This window comes from Homarus americanus, unplaced genomic scaffold, assembly GCF_018991925.1.
Source record: "Homarus americanus isolate GMGI-L3 unplaced genomic scaffold, GMGI_Hamer_2.0 scaffold39675, whole genome shotgun sequence".
Classification (NCBI taxonomy): Eukaryota; Metazoa; Arthropoda; class Malacostraca; order Decapoda; family Nephropidae; genus Homarus; species Homarus americanus.
In genome coordinates, this window is record NW_024736071.1 from 10243034 (window position 1) to 10264933 (window position 21900).

The window sequence follows — 21900 nt, forward strand, 5'->3', positions numbered from 1 at the left end:
TTGCTCTGATACTAAACAAGAAAGTGGAGCTATTACGATAAGTTGAGGCAAGTGAAACAGTATGCAAGCTTGTGAAGAAGTATGGGGTTAGAATAAGCACAGTCTACAATTTAAAAAACAGAATTTGAAGCTTTATACCAAAACAAGATCAAACAAAGGAATTTAAAAGAGAAAAAAACGTAAAACAGTTAAAGTTTTCAGAGTTAGACAAAGTGGTTTCGGAGAATTGCAATGAGGGTAAACTTATTTGAGGACTGATGATCATAAAGAAAGCCGAGCATTTTCATCAGCAAATGAGTATCAAAGAGCCTTGTGGCTAAATCGCTGCAAAGACATGCATGGTATTCGAAAGCTAGTTTGAGGAGAAAAACATTCTGCAGACTCTGAAAGTGCTGCTAAGTATGTTGAAACATTTTCAAAATTTATAGTGGTACAATCTTGCTGCTGAATAAGTTTTCAGTGCAGACGAGAATAGACTTCTTTTTTTTTTTTTTTTTTTATATATAGATGTTTACCTTGGAAGACGTTTGCCACTGGAGATGAGAAAGAGGCAGCAAGCTTTAAGGAGTTGAAGGAATGTGTGACACTGTTTTTGTGCTGAAATGCTGCTAGATGCAAGCGCAAGCCATTAGTTATTTGGAAAAAGTGCTTATCCACGTGCTTTTAACCCTTAGCCGGCGGCAGCAGTGATTGAAGAAGCGCCCAATTTAAAAATCGTCATTAATAGATGCCGCTGACCACTGAAGTGGAACATAAATAAAGTTACACCGCATTTTGTGAAATTTTAGCACCATCTATATATAGACTCTACCACAATATGGAACAGTTGCTATATTTCATTAACATAGCAAAGATGCTTTTAATATTAAAACGTGAATTTTGTAAGTGGCTGGCTATTATTTATATTTGTATAAGTAAGGCACGTGGAGTCACTCACACCCACAGCCAAAGCTGTGTCCAAGATTTGTGATCTGGATGTGGTTTCCCTCCCACCCGTCCTTACTATGTTGTTGACTTACTGTTGCTTCTTATGGCATTTGTTCATTCAATGCTGTCACTCCTACGTTGGAAGGCTTTCTGATGTGTGGTAAAGCTTAAAACATGGAGTAATACACAGTGCAACTTGACAAACATCACAGCTGTAGATACTTCTCCTCACTTTCTTTTGTATGGCACAGTAAGTACATCTCCTTTGAACCTTCTTTGTACTACAACCTTCAGCTGACTCTGTCTCTATTGGGAAATGTCTTCCACTCAGTCTTGTAGGGCATGGCCCAAGAGTCACTGAACTTGTGGGTTTCTTTATCTAATAAACATCTTTGCTATATGCAGACACAATCTGTTCGATCAAGAGCAACTTGAAGTCAAGGAGGTTTTTTTGGCTTCCATTTTTCTTGTAGATTACATGGCAGTTATGCAAACTCATTTCTATCAGCCTGAAAAATAGCTTCTTGTAGTACTTTGTAATACACTTGTGCTCCTTCTCTTTTCTTTACAGACCTTGGCAGCATATTTGTTTGTCTCTCTCACTTTGACTCCCGTGTCTCCAGTAAATGGAAATTGTTCTCTACTAACTGGAGAATTGTTCAACCATCCAACTTGAGCACTGTCATCTTGACCATCAACTTCTGCACCTGACAGAATATCATCTGGTTCCTCTGTAATAATCTCAAGTTGTGATTCATCACCACTATCTGTGTCATCACCACCACTATCTGATTTTGCATCATCACTAATAATTATCATCCATGAATTTATTATCAAAATTGTGGTCTAGAATATACTGTATTTCCTCATCAGGAATGTTCCTCCTATGGAACATAATTATGGCTATAATTTCTATATACTGTACAGGCAAAGAAAATAAAAAGTAAATAAATGGTGAAATGCCAAACAGACAAAAAAAAAATGAAAATTATATCTGACAAAACTTAGCTCTCTTCAAAATATCAAAAGAAATAATGGAAATTCAGCTCCACAGATGAAACCAGAGAGAGTGCTCTGTACCTTATGAAAGTTAGGAACAGACTGTTCGAGTGATTGGAGCTTTAGGCGGCTGGCGCCAGCGATCAGGCAAGCCATCGCCACCCTTGAGTTGCTAGTTAGGGATTTCTGAGGCTCTAGGGCACTCATACATATCCGACTATGTATAGTCTCAGCTGGGAAATACAGGAGATGAATTTTGGAGAAGTGTCTATATATAGTCTCACCGCAATTTTTCAGCACATTCTGGACCATCTATATATAGTTCGGCCGCCAGCTAAGGGTTAAACATATTAAGCAATTTCCAGTTATTTACAGGAGCAGTAAAAATACTTGGATAACACAACATTTTCCTGGACTATTTTAATCATAACTTAAAATGTGAAGAAAAAAATCCATTTTGCGAGGTTTGTTTAACAGAAAACAGTAACGCATGCTAGGTATAGACAGCTGTGGAGCCCACCCATCCTGAGACAGATATGTTGATTCATGAAAACCTGTTTGCAGTATTTCTCCATCCCAAGGCTGCAAGTTTAATCCAGTCTATGAACCAAGGCCTTAATACATGGTAAGTCTGTGAAACAACACCAACAGAATAATTTTATAGATTGAATGATTGAAGATGAAAGTAAAATGGGTGACACTGATGCTGTGTGTTACTTTGCCACAGCATGGGTGTTACCCAAAAAAGCAATAAAGGCAGTCTCACACTAGGAGCTATGCGAGCCACACTACGCATGCTCTGTTAGCTATGCAGTGGTCCCTCGGTTAACGAACACCTTGGTTAACGAAATTTCGGTTAACGAATTACCTTCCATAAGAATCTTCAATTCGGTTAACAAACAAAAATTCGGTTAACGAAATTCTTACGAAAACATGTCAACATGCTTTGGCTTGCTCACCAGCTGGAAGATTAGTCTGCCAATACAGTAATCGGTTCTAGGGCTTACATTCGTTTCCATTGGAGTAAATGTCAAGAAGGTTGTGTTACTCAATATTTTTCCAAGTTTTATATTAAAATTATTAGTCGTTTTAACACTAATTTAACAGAACTGCAGTACAGGGAACTAGTTTTTGGTGGGCCCATCAGCCACTTCACTCACCCACCAAGGCATCAGTTTGTGTCTCTGTTCAGTGGAGGAAACATCTTTCTTGTGGGTCTCTTGAACACAGAGTATTTTTACGTTTTTACAGTACAATTATTGGTCATTCTGAAATTTATTTAACATATTGACAATATATAGTGCAGTGCAGTGCAGTGTTGATTTAAAGAAAATAATCTTGAATTACACTTAGTGAACTTAAAATTTTATTGGTGAAATGACGGCATCAAGCATGGGGTGATTTCTCTTCCCTCCCCACTTCTTTCTCTTCTCCCTTCTCTTCCACCCCCACTTCTAATTCCCATCATCATCATCAACCAGGAGCCTTCTACATTCACACCTCAAAGTAAGTGTACTTTACTGCATTTTTTTTTTTTTTTACTTTGTATGTACTTTTCGGTGAGCTGGAACCAATTACCCAATGTCCCATTAAAACAATGGATTCGGTTAACAAAATTTTCAGTTAACGAACGACCTTCTGGAACGAATTGTGTTCGTTAACCGAGGGACCATTGCACGTGCTCTGTCGTCCTCACACCAGAAAACGTGTATCTCAAGTAATGCTCTCAGTTATGTTCCATCAGTCAAGATGGCTAGTTGTGCTCTGTGATGTGATGATTATTCAAATGAGGAAACCTACTCCTGACACTGGGACTATCCAAGAAAAAGAGGAAATGGGTACACAAAACACATATGAAAAGACAGAAATTTGGCGAGTACAGTACCATCATTTAGTACAGGAGTTTTCCCCTGATGAGGACAAATTTAAACAGTATTTTATAATACCTGTAGCCCACTCTTAGTTCAAAGACATTTTGTTATTAATTGACAATATATCAAGAACCTGGATGTACAATCAAAGATAAAAGTCATGTCGCGGTTTTGTCTGAAGATTAAATATAACTCGTGTAACATTATGTGAGCCCCCAACCACAAGGCAGAGTGCACCAAAAGTTTAGCCCTTCGGCATATGTTTTCACCAAATTGCACGATACGACTTTTGTCTTCCATTGTACACTACAGGAAATCCATATCACCTCAGGAATGAAATGAACAAAACTTGACTTTGGTTACGTTCACTTTAATAATTACATTCACTTCCATTAATTAAGTCTAATGGTAAAATACATCATTTAATTTGTTGTGGGCACACCACCACCTAGCAAAGCTGAATTACACGCTATAACATCATCTTGTGGGTGGTGACTAGGAAGGGAGCCGGCAAGACCATTACATGGGGCTATTGTCCTGGTGGTTTACATGTTTACATAAGACCTGACTCATGATACAGTTTTAATAAATCACTCATTTTAATGGGCTGCAACCATAATGCTTAGGTCCGTAATGCCTAAGAGGCGATTATGATTAGTCGTTTTTGGCAGAGAACCATTTGATCTTCAAATTTTCAGTGTTGACCTTGTCACAGCTCAGTATCAGAGATCAATGTTTTTGGTGAGTTGGTTCTCTCCTCCCGTTTTAGATGTGTGTGAACGTCCTCATAATCATGCCTCGGGAATGTCCTCACACCTCGGAAGCATTAGACTGCCTCCTCGTGTTTCAGGAACATAATTTTAAGCATACAGTACCTGTACAATACTGTACTTTGAATAAAAAACCATTACATACAGATTTTCAAGACCCAGAGTCAAGTTAAAATAGGTTTGTTTATATCCCAGCAACTTCTTGAAAGTCTTTGGACTTTGCGAGTAGTAGGTTCAAACCATAACGCACTTTTCTTTCCATGTATTCTGCTAGATGAGGATTTCACATCTAATGGACCCTCGATATAAGGGACTTTCATCTCTATGGAGTTCATTAGATGGAGGTTTCACATAAAATGGACCCTCGATATAATGGTCTTTCTTCTCTATATAGTCCATTAAATAGAGGTTTCACTGTACTATATATGCTTTTATACTGAGTACTAATTTGGCTTGTACCTTATCAATCAATGTAAGGTTGATCGAGCTGGATTATTCACTTATTTTGGAACGAATGCTTCTTTTGGAAGCAGAGTTACTGGATTATGCATAGAATAATTTCGATGATAGTTGACAATATTGTTCCACCAGATTGAGCGAGGAGCAAATTTAATGAACCAGACGACCTCGTGTCCAAGGGTTTCCATCTTGATACGTGGACCACCATAATATTTCTGGAAGGGTAACTGTTTAATACCGGCCTGTTTAGCCAAAAGGCCACTGATGTAGGCATCATCCACCCACAGGAAAGGGACTACTTTGGATGCTTCTAAGAGGCGGGGAATAAACTTTGTCTGCAAGAACCATGCCCCGCCAGAGCAGTAGAGTGGGTAGTTCTTGGCTGGGTACTCCTCATACCTGACTTTCCATTTGCCTGACCTTATTGCTGGCCCATACATATGACTGCACACAAAATTCTGCCTTGATTCTTCATTAAGCTCGTTAAGGGCCTGGTGGTAGAGGAAGATGTCAATGTGTGTATCGTCATCAGCATGAAGAGTCCAGGGAACCTGAGAACAGTGCTTATTGATCCAGTAGAGGCCAGCCAACCCCTTGTAGGTCAGCAGGCGGTAGTGGTCACCATAGTCACCCTGGTCAAAAAAAAAAATAATAATTTAATTGTAAAATATGTCTTTGAAAAGATGTAATAATACAGCAACAACTATCCAGATTTCACTCAATTTTATATCTTGCCTTTTTTATTACTGACCCCCTAAACCTTTTACCATTAATGGAAAGTGAGTCCAAATAATAAGCCTTTTCTTGGTATATAAATAGGGAGTTTCTAACACTGCACCTGACCACCTTTATTTCCATAACTGTAAAGTTATGGTTTATGAATTGATTTGCTTTATCCTCTTTGTCCCTGGTCAGCTTAATAGCAATGGACCCATTCACAGATACTGTAATAGGATTAGGGGTGCCCTGGGTCCAAAAAGGTCAACCTTTAGGACCAGAGACGAGGGGTTTCCTCACTTGGCTGGTGCATCCCTGTGCCCTTTATATGTCAGGTTGAAGCCCTGTAAAAAATGTATTGGTATTCCAGGCTTTTCATAGGGCAGTATGAATTCATAATGCCATCCAGTTAACTCTGGTAAAAAAAAAAAAAAAAAAAGTATTTGTGTAATTGTTTGATGGAACTGTAGTTGAGGGAAAATCATCTTCATATGAGAGTAGCACGAACATTTCGGTTTACAATAGAAAAATTTATGCCGCACTGCATGTGATGCATAGAGAGGAAACATAAAGAAAAATCAGAAAGAAAATATTTAAGTACAGTTCATACAGATATTTATAGCAAATGAGGAATGTTGAAAGAAAGAAGCATGTTTAAGAATGCAATACCAGGCCGCTCATCGAGCCTCTGGACGGGCCCTGAGCCAAATATGACGCCACAATAGTAAAGCCTAGTCATAAAATTTAAAGATAACAGTAAGTCCTCGTATAATGTCAGCCTGCTTAACGTTGTTTTGGTACTACGTCGCTAATCTTTAGATACCAAAAATTCGTTTTAACGTCCCGATAACTCGGTACAACGTTGCTTTGCGTCGTCACGGACTACTTTTTATGGCGCATCACCCCCTCTTGTCTGGCCGCGCTACACTCGGCTCGGCAGTCTCAGTGACTCGCCACCCTCCTCTCCCGCCCTCCTCCGCTCCCGCCCTTCTCCGCTCCCTCCCTCCTCCTCCGCTCCCACCCTACTCCTCCCCTCCCACCATCTGCCTCCTCCTCTTCGCTACCCACCACACACTCGCTCTACCACCTCCGCCCATCGGTGAACATCGGTGAGTACCAATACAAACTTAGTAGTTGTAATGCATTTCATGGGGCAAAGGGAGACTCAGGAATGTAACTCCCATATTTTATTTATTTATTATGGGGAAAATTGATCCGCTTAACGTTGTTTCGTATAACGTTGCACTTTTAGGAACGTAACCCCGATGTTAAGCGAGGATTTGCTGTATTTGATGCTGAAGTAAAAAGAAGAATATAATAAGTGCACAATGCACATAGAAAACTGAGTTGTGATTAAATTGGGAACAGAACTGTGCAATGAGATCTGATTGCCTGAAGATGCTACCAAAAAACCTATAAAGCCCATCCCTAGTGTTCTTCTCTAAAGGGAGCACAAAATACTATGAACGCAAAGTATATATTTGAAGATGCGGTTAGTGTGGTTCTGTGTTTGATAAGCAACCATGGAGACTGATGGCATGCATTTTCAGTACAGGCATCCCCCGCGTTACGGAAGGGTTCCGTCCCTGGAAAATTGACAGTATCGCGAAATTCTGTAACGCGAAACCTATTTTCCCATTGACTTCCATTATAAAACTGGAGATGCATTCCTACGGAATTTTTTTAGGCCTCAAAAACGTAATTCAAGCACTTTTATGAATGAAAATAAACATTTATAAACACATACAATACAGTACATTAAATAATTCATGATATACATGTAATATGAAGAGAAATACAGTTGGAATAAATAAAAATATTGTACTGTACTTACCACAAAAGATGTTGACTGCTGCGTGAGGATTGGTGGTGCAGAGGAAGTTATTTGGAGGGAGAGGCAATACTCTCTTCTGCCCTGCCCTGTAAACCATCTGCTTTTAGCTTTTCTCTGAGGATGAATAACTCATCCAAAGTTGTTTGACATTTACGGCGCACCTTCTCCTTGTACAGCTCATTGTAGGAACTGAGAGCATTGTTAACTGCTCTTGCAATCTTCATGTTCCTTTCACGGTTGGGGTCGTTATCAGCAAAGATTTGCAGACCTTCCTGTATTAGTGCAAATGCTTTAGACATATCCTTTGTTGTCAACTGAAGTGTTTTGGATGGAGATTCTATATCCTCTTCTTGTCCTGCAGCTCGCTCTTGTTCCAGCATCATCAGGTCTTCATGAGTCAAATCTTCTCTATGGGACTCTAGCAACTCAACCACATCATTTTCTATGATTTCTTCAAAGCCTACATTATTTGCAAGTGTCACAATGTCTTGTTGAACTTGCTGTAGACTTTCAGCCTGTGAAAAACAGTGAAATTCATGGACACACTCTGGCCATATGTTTTACCATGAACCATCTCATAGCTGAGGTTTTCACTTCATCCCATGACTTGGCTATATTATCCACAGCATCCAAGTTGTTGAGCTTTTTCCAGAAGTCCCTAATTATAGGTTTATCCTCCCCATCAATTGCTTTTATGAGCTGCAAAAAAGTTTTCCTAAGATAATATGCCTTAAAGTTAGCTATCACACCTTGATCCATTGGCTGGAGCAAGGAAGTTGTGTTCTTGGGGATGTACTCTACTCTCACATTATCAGAAAGATCATTTAAATTTACCGGGTGGCTTGGTGCATTGTCTAAGAGGAGCACTGCTTTATTAGATATGTTACACCTGGCATTATATCTTTCTACAGCAGGGCAAAAATAGTTAGTGAACCAGTCTTGGAAAAGGGTTATAGTCATCCAAGCCTTCTTATTGGAATGCCAAATCACAGGTAGATTAGACTTGGCATAGCCCTTGAGAGCCCTTGGATTTTCTGAGTGATACACAAGTAGGGGCTTTAATTTCATGTCACCTGAAGCATTTCCTCCCAGAAGAAGTGTTAAACGATCTTTGGATGCATTAAAGCCTGGTGCTGATTTATCTTCAGTGGAAATAAAAGTTCTAGCAGGCATGTGCTTCCAGAAAAGCCCAGTTTCATCAACATTGTACACTTGTTCTGGTGTGTAACCTCCTTCATCAATAATTTTCTTCAGCTCAGCAGGATATTTATTAGCAGAATCTGTATCGGCACTGGCAGCTTCACCGCTCATTTTTATGTTGCGTAAATTAAGGCGCTTCTTAAACCTTTCAAACCAGCCTTTACTAGCCAGAAAAGGTTTAACCTCAGAAGATGCACCTTCCTCTTCCTGCAAATCATTATATAAACTTATGGCTTTCTGTTGAATAACCATAGTGTTTAGTGGCACATTGCGTTTAGTCTGATCTTCAATCCAGACACTCAGGAGTCGTTCCATATTTAGCATCACATCACTTCTATGAAAATACAAGGTTCGAGCAGTTAATGGAGTAGCAGCTTGAGCTCTTGACCTAATTTTGTCCTTATTATCACGGATTGTTCCCACTGTTGAAGTAGCAAGACCTAATGTTTTTGCAATCTGGCTAAGTTTTTCTCCAGCATCAAACCTTCTTAAAACGTCAAGTTTAATATCCAATGTAATGCCTTTGCGGCTTCTTTTTGCACTACTGCGGTCACTTCCACTTGATGACCTCTTTCCAGTCATCTTGAATAAGGGTAATGCACTGTACTGTACTTACTGTATGTTTGTAAAAGTTAAATCCAACTGCTGGGGTGAGAAACATTTAATTTTATATTGTATAGTGATTTTTTTTTAATTGCGAAAATTTACCCCAATTTCCGTTAGGGCGGATTTACGGGCCGTAACGCGAAATTATTGGTCATAATTTACAAATTCCATAAGAGCGAAATTCCGTAACCCGGGCTTCCGTAACGCAGGGATGCCTGTACTGTGGTAGGTGGTTTTGTAAGGACTGCGAGCACAGATGATGATTAACGCAGTTATTCGACAGATTATGTCCTAGAAAATAGGGACAAATAGTGAAATGAATATAACTTTAGAATTTTCCCCATAAGAATTATTTGAATGAGGTGGGAACATTCCTATTGTTGCTAACGTCACTTAAGCAGCGATAAAGGGGCAATTTCTGCCATAAGAAATAATGTACAGTAATATTGTAAGGATTGGTTATATTCCGCGTTGTTGTCACTGTACCCTATGACATCCAAGCAAAGAATACACAAGTTAATACTTTTACAATACATAGTATGATGTGCACTGAACATTAACTAATCATCTGCCTTATTATTTTTGTCACTGAAATTTTAGTAGTCAAGTTAGGTTTTGTTTGATTTTGCCCTGCATCTTATTCAAGGAATGAGCAGTGATAGAAGGCAGTCCCTAATGTGCAAGCGTTGCTAGCTGTATTCTCGCCACTCAGCTCTTTTAAACTTCTAACTTTAACTCTTCTGCTTAGGCTCACTCCTTGCACTTAACACATGCTTTGGACACAGGATGGCAAAAAACAATGCAGTAAACCCTAGGTGTAACGGACACCCTAAACCTATCGAACAAACCCTCAAGATAACAAACAGATGCCCATTATCCCAAAGAGTTGTCCAATAGCTCCTCACTGCCTGAATATTAATCTTACGTTCCTAGTTATTCTGATGAGATAACAAAGTAAGTATTTAAATGTACTGCTCGAATTACTAGTAAGATTCAGATTTGCCCCCGAGGGGGCTAGTTTATTGGGCACCCCCCTTACATAATGTGCAAGGTGAAGCGCAGAAGTGTTTACAGCGCCCATCTGGGAAGTGTGCAAAGTTCATACGTGCCTTTATGACTCGCACATTAAGGGCGTAAAAGCCTGAAGGGTCATAGGTTTTGTCAAATGACTAGAAAGAAAAGGAAATTTATATTTTGGCGGGAGGTGAAATTTCTGTCTTTTAAACTATGATTTGCTTAATTAACAAATTTAAGAAGAAACTACTTCTTAATGAAATAATAAGAGTATCAAAATATAAACAACTAATATTTATCATTTAGGAGAAAAATCAATTTTAGGCTTAAGACATTTTTCCGCAGATTTAGCTGTTGGGACACCAGGCACTACGTCCACATGGTGTCAGTCAGACCAGCAATGATACTAATGGAGGAGAAACTTCCTAGCTGACTTCCCAACCACTGACGACTAGACCTTCGAGTAACTTCTCATAACCGAGAATAAGTCCATTTAAGTTTATATTAGTTGTGTATATCAATACTTAATAGAAGCATGGATGTCCAATCAACTATAGAAGTTATTATGGCTTAGAAATTAACACCAGTCCAGGAGTCAAAAATGTCTCGCCATCAAAGATAATTACTTTATATTTGTTATATTTTAGAGTAGGACATTAGACTATCTAAATCTGACTGTACAATTCAGTTTTGATAATGTTTTGGCCAAGTCATCTTATGGTGGTGTAAAAGACACTCGAATTATAACATGTATTATTGAGACAGCATATGACAACATCGGTTGTCCATAATAGTTAGTAACACTGTTTAAAGTTAATGTGATCCCTTTGTTATCTGCTTATACCAGGTGTCTGCCATTGAATCAGTGCATGGATTACTTTTTTATAATTATTAAATAGTAATTATAAGTAATTCTTCAGAGTTTTGATTTTGTAGCAATGGTAAAGATTTTAACTGCAATGGAGTAGGGCCTTGTGTTTCTACCACAAATTTATTAGCGTAAACTACTATTCCAAAATTCTTTACACCATCTTCCACAGAACAACCTTTTGCAGGAATTCCATTACAGATGTATACTTGACACAGCTGCTGGAGGTACTGGATGTATGGTCACACATTCTAAAATCTAGGACATGGTGATCATACTGACGATATTTACTTCAACTCTACTTAGAAATTTGATAGTATACTTCATGAAAGGTTTAAAGTAACCTTTACTAAATTTTACTTTTATCCTCTTCGCCAGTGACTGGCTCGTTGGTCACTTAGGCAGCCGGTCACATCTCTATTATGCACTGTTGGCAAGTACTGGCCATGCATTGGCTCCTGAATGTATCTGAACTTGCTCCAGTGTTGGTCAAGTATGTTCTTGAAAGAGTTCACATTCGGTGCTGTCATAACACTGTGGCAGGTTGTTCCAAGAGTTCACAATTCTCACTCCCAAAAAGTTTGCCCTCACATTTTTCTGGACTTGTGGCTTTTTCAACCACTTGTCCATCTGTAGTATAAGCTAGGCAATTGCAGGCTGGGAAACACCTCACTCTTGAAGATCGTTACAAGGGATGGACCATCTAGATAGAGTATCTGAACGACTTTCTTACAAGACCTACTTTTAGGTGCTTGATTCACCTTGTCACAATGGCCTAAGAACTTCACGACTTCAGTTCATTGTCAACTTACACACCTAGGTCCTTTTCGCATTTGGTCTCTATTAATGCAGTTTCTTCGTCCCGTTGGGATATATGAAACGCCTCCTTACTGTAATGATACGCCTTCTTACAGTTAGTATGACCCAGGTGCATCCTCTTTCACTTTGCGACATTTTAGCAGCCATTTCTCTGACCTTTCTTGAAGCTCATAGAGATCTTTGTGCAACTCTTGGTAGTCTGTTTGGTTCTTAATTTCCCTGAATAACTTGGAAATGTCTGCAAACATTTGTTTGGAGGAGTGTATAGCTTTTGGCATGTCATTTATGAAACAAACATCTTGTCACGGGTACACATTTATTTTTTTTTTTCGGGGAATAGTCCACCCAGGCACAGGTCATCGACCCACAACGGGGCCTAGGGGGCAAAAAAATTAGAGTAAAAAGAAGTTAAAAATAGAAAAGAAAAAGATTACTGTATATTAATCAACACCACGAAGATGCCAAAAAACCAGCTTTTTGAAGTGAGACGGATTGTATGAGTATGGAAACACAGAAGAAGGGAGAGCATTCTTCAGTTTGGCTCTGTGAGGAAAGAAACTATAATGGGTTATTCAAGTGTGACCGACAACCACAGAGAAACAGTGGGCACCGCAGGCAAGACGAGTGTTACAAGCTCATGGCCTTGCCAGCGGTACACAGGATGCCAAATCTACCGAACATTGCCCATTAATGTACTGTACCTGTAAAAGAGAAAGTGAAGCAACATTGCAGTGAAGAGAAACGGAAGAGAGATTATCAACTAAAGGAGGAGAGTTAATAAGACGAAATGCCCTTGATTCCACCCTATCTAACAGTTGGATGATTTCATACCATTTATCACCACACACTGCTTGCAGTCATGTAGAAAGTCTCCAATCCACAGTAGGACACTTCCCTGAATCTCGTACACTCCCAGTTTAATTCTCAGCCTTTCATGGGGTACGCTGTCGAAAGCCCTAGCAAAATCTAGGTATATATTGTCGATATTGCCCCCCCCCCCTGTTCCAGAATTTGAGTCCAAACATCTCCTACTTTGAGTAATTGTGTTAAGCAGGAGCATCCCTGCATAAATTTGTGTTGGCAGCCTTTACAAGGTAGATGTTCCATCATGGCATCTCTTATAATGCTCTCAAGTACTTAACACACTATGCTTGTCAGGCTCACTGGATTCAGAACACAAGAAAAGGTCCTGTCAAGGATTGGTGAATTTCTTAACAATTATAAATAATGTGTGTGATGATCAGCAGCACATAATGGTCGTAGCATCGTAGACTCACCTGGATAATATCATGGTAGCGTTGACTCTCCTCCTTCACAATCATTCGTTCCACTTCATTCTTGGCTCGCCCAACCATGAAGACAGCGCCAACTTTAACACTTATATCCCCCAGATTGTAAGCAGACGCGTTGGCCCAGGTCTGACGGGTCTGCATCCTTTGTGTGACCCGCATAATGGAGGAATGGACATAGGCAATCACTTGCAGGTTGGGTCTTTTCTTGCAGTAGTCCGCCTCCTCAATTATAAACCGCTTCGGGATGTGAGCAGGCTTTCGTACTGGAGAAGTGTCAGGTTGGTCTGGGATAAATTCCTTAGTTGACTGGAAATAACAAAACAGATTACATGGTTGATTCTCACTAACAGAATGTGTTAAGCTAATGACTACCACTGATTCCTCACCTGGGATTAGCAGTCTTATTACCTTTGATAGTGTCTGCAAACTGTGACAACACATTTAAAAAAATTTAATCTTCAAAATATGGCACCATATTCTGCCTACCATTAGTAACACTTCATGAGGCTGCTCCAGTACCTAAACTTCAGAATGATTATGAGGAAGTGACAGGTAATAAAGTGTCCGCTATGCTGTCTTTTTTTTTGTGCCAAAGGATTAGTCTTTAGTACACTAATAATTGGACGAGGCTTGTTAATGGAGGGCCATCCTTAACTGATCATCAATTTCATTATGGAAAAAATTGTGATGCTTTATTTAGCTGTAGATCAGTTGAAGCCAAACCTAACCTACCCTACTAATTAGGGTTGGACCCATTATGACTTCGATCTAGTAGGACTGGGGCCTCAGTCCTAATGATTGGAATAGGTTTGATTGTTTGAACAGTGTACAGTAAGCTCCGTTAGGAATGTAAATCCTTGACAATCCACCATTCCATTTACTATCCTCTAGTTAAGTGTAACCACAGCTAATTTACTTAGTCACCCTTGGGTGGATAATGTTACCATGACTACCCTCATTCCAGAGATTCATCTGATTAACAGGACCCGCCCCAACCTCACTCAGATTATGTCTATGCATTTAAATTTTCTTACATTAAATATTTCATGTTATTTTCTTATTCATTCTTATTGTGAAAAATAAAATAAAATTTGTCACTTCTTCACTTTACATCACGTAGTACCACGTTTGAAACACAACTTCTTGTCCGATCAGCGAAGTTGAGCAATGTTGGGTCTGGTTAATACAGTACACTACTTGGATGGGTGGACCACCTTGTCCTAAGAACCCCAGATGCTATAAAGACTCTACTGGAAACAAGCCTCTCATGCTTTTTCAGTTGTCCTTGGTGAAATTGACTGAATTTCAATCTCACCACTTTTCATTACCACTCACCTCACCTCCTCAATCACCACTTACCTATCAAACAGGGAGGTACTACCGCTTGGGAAGATATTGGAAGCATAATGTGTTGTCTATGATAGACCCTGCTGCCATGTGAATCACAAAAATTTGTGACCAAGTCCCAGGTTGCTGATCTGACTTTCTGCCTCATTTACACACAATTGCAGGGTTTTAATTGTTTTCTTACTACCTGTATTGACAACACAACATGCTGTAAATCGTTTCTCACTCTTTATTTTTTCGTTTGTCTATTAATTTATGGTTATTATTAGTATTATTAATATTTTTTGGTTGTAATTTGTATCTATTTTTGCTAATTATTATTAAATGTTATTGTTATTATTATTATTATTATTATTGTTATTGTTATTATAATTATAATTATAATTATTATTATTATTATTAATTATTATTATTATTATTATTAATTTTTATTATTATTATTATTATTATTATTATTATTATTAATTATTATTATTATTATTATTATTATTATTATTATTATTATTATTGTAGTGGACGTCTCTACAAACTGCGTAGCTGCACACCACCTGCTACCGTCTTCCCTAGCAACCAAGCGTATCCGCATTCCAATGCCCGCCGTATCTTAGCAACGGAACTAGTCACCGGCTACTTCTCGGGTTTTCCCAACATGACTCATAGAGGACTGGCGGCCGCTGCTGGGTGTATATGAGCTCTGTCTCTCCATTGAGATTCATTCTGCCCATTTTCCTGAACAAGCAACATCTCCAGCAAGCTCCTAGCTATCCAGCATTCATTCAATCAGGAGGCCAGCAACAGGCAACATCTTCTCTAACGAAGCTCCTGCACATCTACCTCCTTCACCAAGCTACTCACCGAACGTCTCTATTGACCAGCTCCTCACCACACAGCACCTCCAGCACCAGACTGTCTAGCATATAACTTTTATATTATACAAGAAAACCACATTAGAGTTTCCTTCCATCCTGAGTGCTAGACAACATTAATATCTCGATACCCCTACAATGGTGACTCCCGGAGATAAGCACTCACACAGGATGGAGGACGGACGGATCTCTCTGCCGATTTTCAACCACAACGTCGAGGACTGGCTTGACCATGTGGAAGCAGCCCTCGCCGGTTCACGAGCGACCGACGGGCAAAAGTATTGCGCCCTGCTCTGTGCCTTACCCACGGAAGTGGCCACGCGGGTTTCACAAACCATTTCCAACCCTCCAGATCACAACAAATTCGCTACCCTGCGGGCTGCCTTGAAGACGTGTTATCAACAGACCAGCCCCAATCTCCTGCAAGATCTATCCTCTACCTCCCTCGGGAACTCAACCCCGGGACGTCTCTGGGAGGAGATGTGTCGGCTGAACTCCCGTCACACAGACAGACTCCCCGACTCTATCCTGCGCCAGCTTCACGCACAAAAGCTACCCACAGAAGTACGCAACATCTTGTCCGCAGTAGATTACTCCACGACACCGGAACTATATGCAACCGCGGCAGATAGAATTTTAACGAGTGCGCTGCTGCACCCCTTGCCGCCACGGTCACACCAGTACCTACCATCGAACTTGTAAGCCGGGTCAACACCCCTCAGCCGAGCAATACCTCACAAGACATCAAGGACCTGTTGCAAATTCTGAACCGCAGGATGGACACCATTGAGCAGTTCTGCTCCTCCATACCCGCTGCTGCGCCGGTTCCTGACTCACACACTACGCCCTACAAGTTCCGACACACAGCAGCCAACCCCCAGCACAACAAATTTACCCTCTGCTGGTATCACCAGACTTTCGGCCGCTATGCTCGAAACTGTGAGCCCTATTGCACCTATTCGGGAAACGGCAACACCGGAGGCTGGTAGACGCCTCAGCCTCCGTCCCTCCAGGCGTCTCATTACTGCGCGTCACCGACCGCACCTCCGGCAAGAAGTTCCTCATCGACACCGGTTCATCGGTCAGCCTCATCCCTCCCTCACTACGAGACAAGTCAAAGCAACCCTCGTATGACCTGTTCGCTGCCAACGGTACCTCCATCGCCTCCTACGGCGTACGCACCCTCGCCTTAGACCTCGGTCTGCCCAAGACTCTGCGTTGGTTATTCGTGATAGCAGACGTGTCTCAACCCATCCTTGGTTTCGACTTCCTCACCTTCCACAAGCTCGGCGTCAAACCAAGTCATCTATGCCTCAGTCATGAGCCTACAGCACGCAAGATCCAGGGTTCTCGTGCCAGACACACGGACGCTATCACCTGTCTTGCGCCTTCCAACGAGTTCTCCTCCCTGCTCGACGAATTCAAGGAGCTTTTCTCACCCCGAGTCTCCATACCCCCACCACCTACGTCGGGAATTTTCCACCACATCGAAACCAAAGGACCACCAGTCTTTTCACGCCCTCGCCGCCTGCGCCCTGAGCTCCTGTACACAGCCAAAGTAGAATTCAACAAACTACTGCAAGACGGCATCATTCGCCCTTCAAGGAGTCCCCGGGCATCGCCTCTTCACATGGTTCCTAAGCGAACACCCGGCGAGTGGAGGGTGTGTGGCGACTACAGAGCCCTGAATCTCGTCACCAAACCTGACAGGTACCCTATTCCGCATGTCCAGGACTTTCACCACAAACTTCATGGCAAGACTATCTTCTCGAAGATCGACTTGGAGTGTGCTTTCCACCAGATCCCAGTAGCACCGGCAGATACCCAGAAGACAGCCATCACCACTCCGTTCGGACTCTTCGAGTACACTTTCATGAGTTTTGGCTTACGCAATGCAGCACAGACTTTCCAGAGGTTCATGGACCATATTCTTCGCGACCTCGATTTTGTCACCGTCTACATTGACGACATCCTCGTCGCATCTTCGACGCCTGCCGAGCACCGCCACCACCTACAACTCCTTCTCCAACGCCTGCAGAACAACAACATGAAAGTTCATCCTGCTAAGTGCGTCTTTGGAACCTCGGCCATCGATTTCCTCGGTCACAGAGTCTCGCCCAGTGGCATACAACCCCTACCACAGAAGATAACCGCGATTAGGGAATTCCCCAAACCTGAAACGGCGAAGAAACTCCGAGAGTTCCTGGGTTTAGTCAAATACTACCACCGCTTCATTGACAAAGCTGCCACCGTCCTAGCCCCCCTACACGACCTTCTCAAGGGACGCCCAAAGAAGTCTCACAAGTCTCTCATGTGGACTCAAGAGGCTACTACGGCATTCACCACTATCAAACAGCCCACCCCGCACCTAACGCCCGGACCACTCTCACAACAGACGCTTCTTCTACTGCAGTGGGCGCCGTCTTACAGCAGGAGATCAACGGAATTTTCATGCCCGTTGCTTTCTTCTCACAACGGCTTCAACCACCACACCTCAAGTACAGCGCTTTTGATCGAGAACTCCTGGCCATATACTTGGCTGTCAGACATTTCCAACACTTCCTCGAGGCCCGTCAGTTCACCATCTTCACTGATCACAAGCCCCTCGTCCACGCCTTCGCTTCAGCTTCCCAGTCACATACACCTCGTGTCCTGCGCCACTTGGCTTACATCTCGGAGTTCTCCAGCGACGTCCCACATTAAAGGCAGCCACAACGAGATCGCCGACGCCCTCTCTCGCCTTCTTCCCTCATCTCCACCCATTGATTATGGGCAGCAGCCGCGGCTCAAGAGAAAGACGAAGACCCAGCATACAAGACATCCCCCTCAGGCCTCATACTCCAAGGCACAAAGATAAAATTGTGGTGCGACGTATCCTGTGGACAGCCTAGACCGTTCGTGCCTCACGTCCACCGCCGCGCTGTTTTCGACCGCATCCATGGTCTCAGCCACCCGGGTGTGCGGGCCTCCCAGCGCCTCCTCACGCAACGTGTCGTCTGGCCCGGCATCAAGTCTGATACTAAGAAATGGGCTGCCCAGTGCCTGGCCTGCCAGTCCTCCAAAATACATCGTCACATACGGGCCCCCTTACAAGCCTTTCCTATTCCCAAAGGACGTTTTCAAGTAGTACACCTCGACATCGTGGGACCTCTACCATCATCCTACGGTAGCACCTACATCTTCACCTGCATCGACCGTTTCACCAGGTGGACAGAAGCAATTCCCATGCCCAACGCTACAGCAGAGACTACTGTCCGCGCCTTCATGTCCGGTTGGGTTTCCCGTTTTGGCCCCCCCGCAACCGTAATCACTGACCGAGGAGTACAGTTTGAGTCACAACTCTGGCAGCACCTCCTACAGTTCCTCGGCACGTCTAGACAACGCACTACAGCATACCACCCTCAAGCCAACGGCATGGTAGAGCGTTTTCACCGGCAGCTGAAGGACGCACTCAAGGCACAGCACGACCCTTACAGCTGGACTGATGCGCTTCCCTTAGTGCTCCTCAGCATCCGTGCGTCACACAAGGAGGATATGGACTGTAGCCCAGCAGATCTGACACTAGGCGAGCCCCTTCGGCTACCTGGGGATTTCTCACTCCCTCCTGATCCCAACCAAACCACTCCAGCCGTTCGTCACGACTTACTCCAAAAGCTACGACAAGCAGTTTCTGCATTCAGAGCTACTGCTCCACGCCAGCCTACTCGGCGCCCTGAACACATCCCTCCTGCACTACTCACAGCCGAGTATGTTTTCGTCAGGCATGATGCTCACCGCAACCCATTACAACGCCCCTACGATGGACCCTTCCAGGTGGTTACCCGTTCAGCAAAGTTCCTGACAATTATCCGGAATGGCAGACATGACACCGTCAGCATAGACCGAGTCAAACCGGCCACCTTACCCGTCGGGCCCCCAGCCCAGCAGCACCATCAACAAACTACGCCTGCACCAGTCCACCCGCAGTTACCACCGGCAGCAACACCACGCCCACGACATTTCTGGGCACCCTCTTTTCACCCTCATGTACAACCTGCTCCTGTCATAGAACCTGCACCTGTAATAAACCTCCCTTCTATCATAGAACCTGCTCCTGTCATAGACCCTCCTCCTGTCATAGAACCTGAACCTGTAATAGATCTCCCTTCTATCATAGAACCTGCTCCTGCCATGGACCCTCCTCCTGACGCAGCCCCTGCAGCAGCAGGAGCACAACAACCATTGCTTGTACAACCTCCTCTAATCCCAAACCCTCTTTCTCCTCCCAATTCTCCCACAGGTTTTGTGTCACTGGATGGAGTTGTTACACGTAGCGGTCGAGTCGTACATACACCTGCCCGGTATGTGTTATGTGTGGGACACAACCCGGACAACATCCAGCCTCCCGCCGCGCCGGGAGGGGAGGGGGAGTATTGTAGTGGACGTCTCTACAAACTGCGTAGCTGCACACCACCTGCTACCGTCTTCCCTAGCAACCAAGCGTATCCGCATTCCAATGCCCGCCGTATCTTAGCAACGGAACTAGTCACCGGCTACTTCTCGGGTTTTCCCAACATGACTCATAGAGGACTGGCGGCCGCTGCTGGGTGTATATAAGCTCTGTCTCTCCATTGAGATTCATTCTGCCCATTTTCCTGAACAAGCAACATCTCCTCCAGCAAGCTCCTAGCTGTCCAGCATTCATTCAATCAGGAGGCCAGCAACAGGCAACATCTTCTCTAACGAAGCTCCTGCACATCTACCTCCTTCACCAAGCTACTCACCAAACGTCTCTATTGACCAGCTCCTCACCACACAGCACCTCCAGCACCAGACTGTCTATCATATAACTTTTATATTATACAAGAAAACCACATTAGAGTTTCCTTCCATCCTGAGTGCTTGACGACATTAATACTTCGATACCCTACATTATTATTATTATTATTATTATTATTATTATTAATTATTATTAATTATTATTATTATTATTAATTATTATTATTATTATTAATTATTATTATTATTATTAATTTTTATTATTACTATTATTATTATTATTATTATTATTATCATCATCATCATCATCATCATCGCCCCCCAGGCCCTAATGTGGGTCAGTGACCTGCGCTCGGGTGGGCTAATCCCCGTAAAAAAAAAAACTTACCTTGCCACCTTCAGTCACCACTTACCTCACCATCTCAGTCATCCCTTTTACCACCTCAGTTACTACTCACCTCACTACCTGTCACCACTTTCCTTGCCACCTTCAGTCACCACTCACCTAACCACCTCAATCACCACTCATTTCGTCTCTAATCTTCATATTCAGTATCTCACCACCAATATTTCATTGTACTGTACTTACTCCTGTCACCACCTAAGTTGTCATAAACACTGATTACCTGTTCTTCCTCGTTGTCATGATCAATGTTGGTGTTTACTTCCTCGTCACCTTGAACAGTATTTGCATCATTTCCATCGTCATGACCAGTGTTCACATCACCTCCTCCACTGTCACGAGGACTGATCATGTCACCTCCCTTACTGTCACTAGGACTGATAACATCACCTCCCTCACCATCACGAGGACTGATCACGTCACCTCCTTTAATGACAAAATCACTGGCTTCGTCATCAACAATAACTTTGGGGTCATCGGACGTGGTACCTCTTTCAGGACGGTCTGGGAGAACCTCTAACTGGCCACTGCTGCCAATCTTGAGGAGTCGCCCTTGGTATCTTAACAGCTCCTGAACCTGCCATAGAGGGATGTGGATCGGAGGCAGAGTGGTGGTTGAAGGTGTGTGGCTGAAGAAGAAGATCACGACCAACAGCATGAACACAAACGCCTGCACCACCAGGAGTGAACACCAGAAGTAAGCTGATAGAGGAAAAAAGCTCTTACTTTAACATAATAAAAACGTAGGGGTCTCTCTCTCTCTCTCGTACATACACACACACACACACACTGTAGGGGATAATTCACTACAGTGTAACTTGATTTAACAATTTGGTGCTTGTACAAAACCAATAAATTATAATATTACCCAGAGTACATATATACATTACCAATCTAATACTGTATTATACATAATCTCATGTCACAGTAAGAGCTGGTGAAAATAAACTTGAGTACATATTATATATATATATATATATATATATATATATATATATATATATATATATATATATATATATATATATATATATATATAAAATATATATATATATATATATATATATATATATATATATATATATATATATATATATAGTGGGTCCTCATGTAAACAATCTGTTTCCAGAATATGTTCGTTAAACCGAAA

The 21900-nt window shown here is 42.2% G+C and overlaps 1 protein-coding gene across 1 annotated transcript; it reads right to left on the minus strand.

Moving 5' to 3' along the window:
* Positions 1-4151: 4151 nt before the first annotated feature.
* LOC121871786 lies at positions 4152-21488 on the minus strand. The gene is made up of 3 exons (XM_042374267.1): positions 20974-21488; positions 13362-13682; positions 4152-5658 (listed from the first exon to the last, which is right to left on the minus strand). The coding sequence occupies exons 1-3, from the start codon at positions 21406-21408 to the stop codon at positions 5068-5070; spliced, it is 1347 nt and encodes a 448-aa protein (XP_042230201.1). The 5' UTR covers positions 21409-21488; the 3' UTR covers positions 4152-5067.
* Positions 21489-21900: the final 412 nt, after the last annotated feature.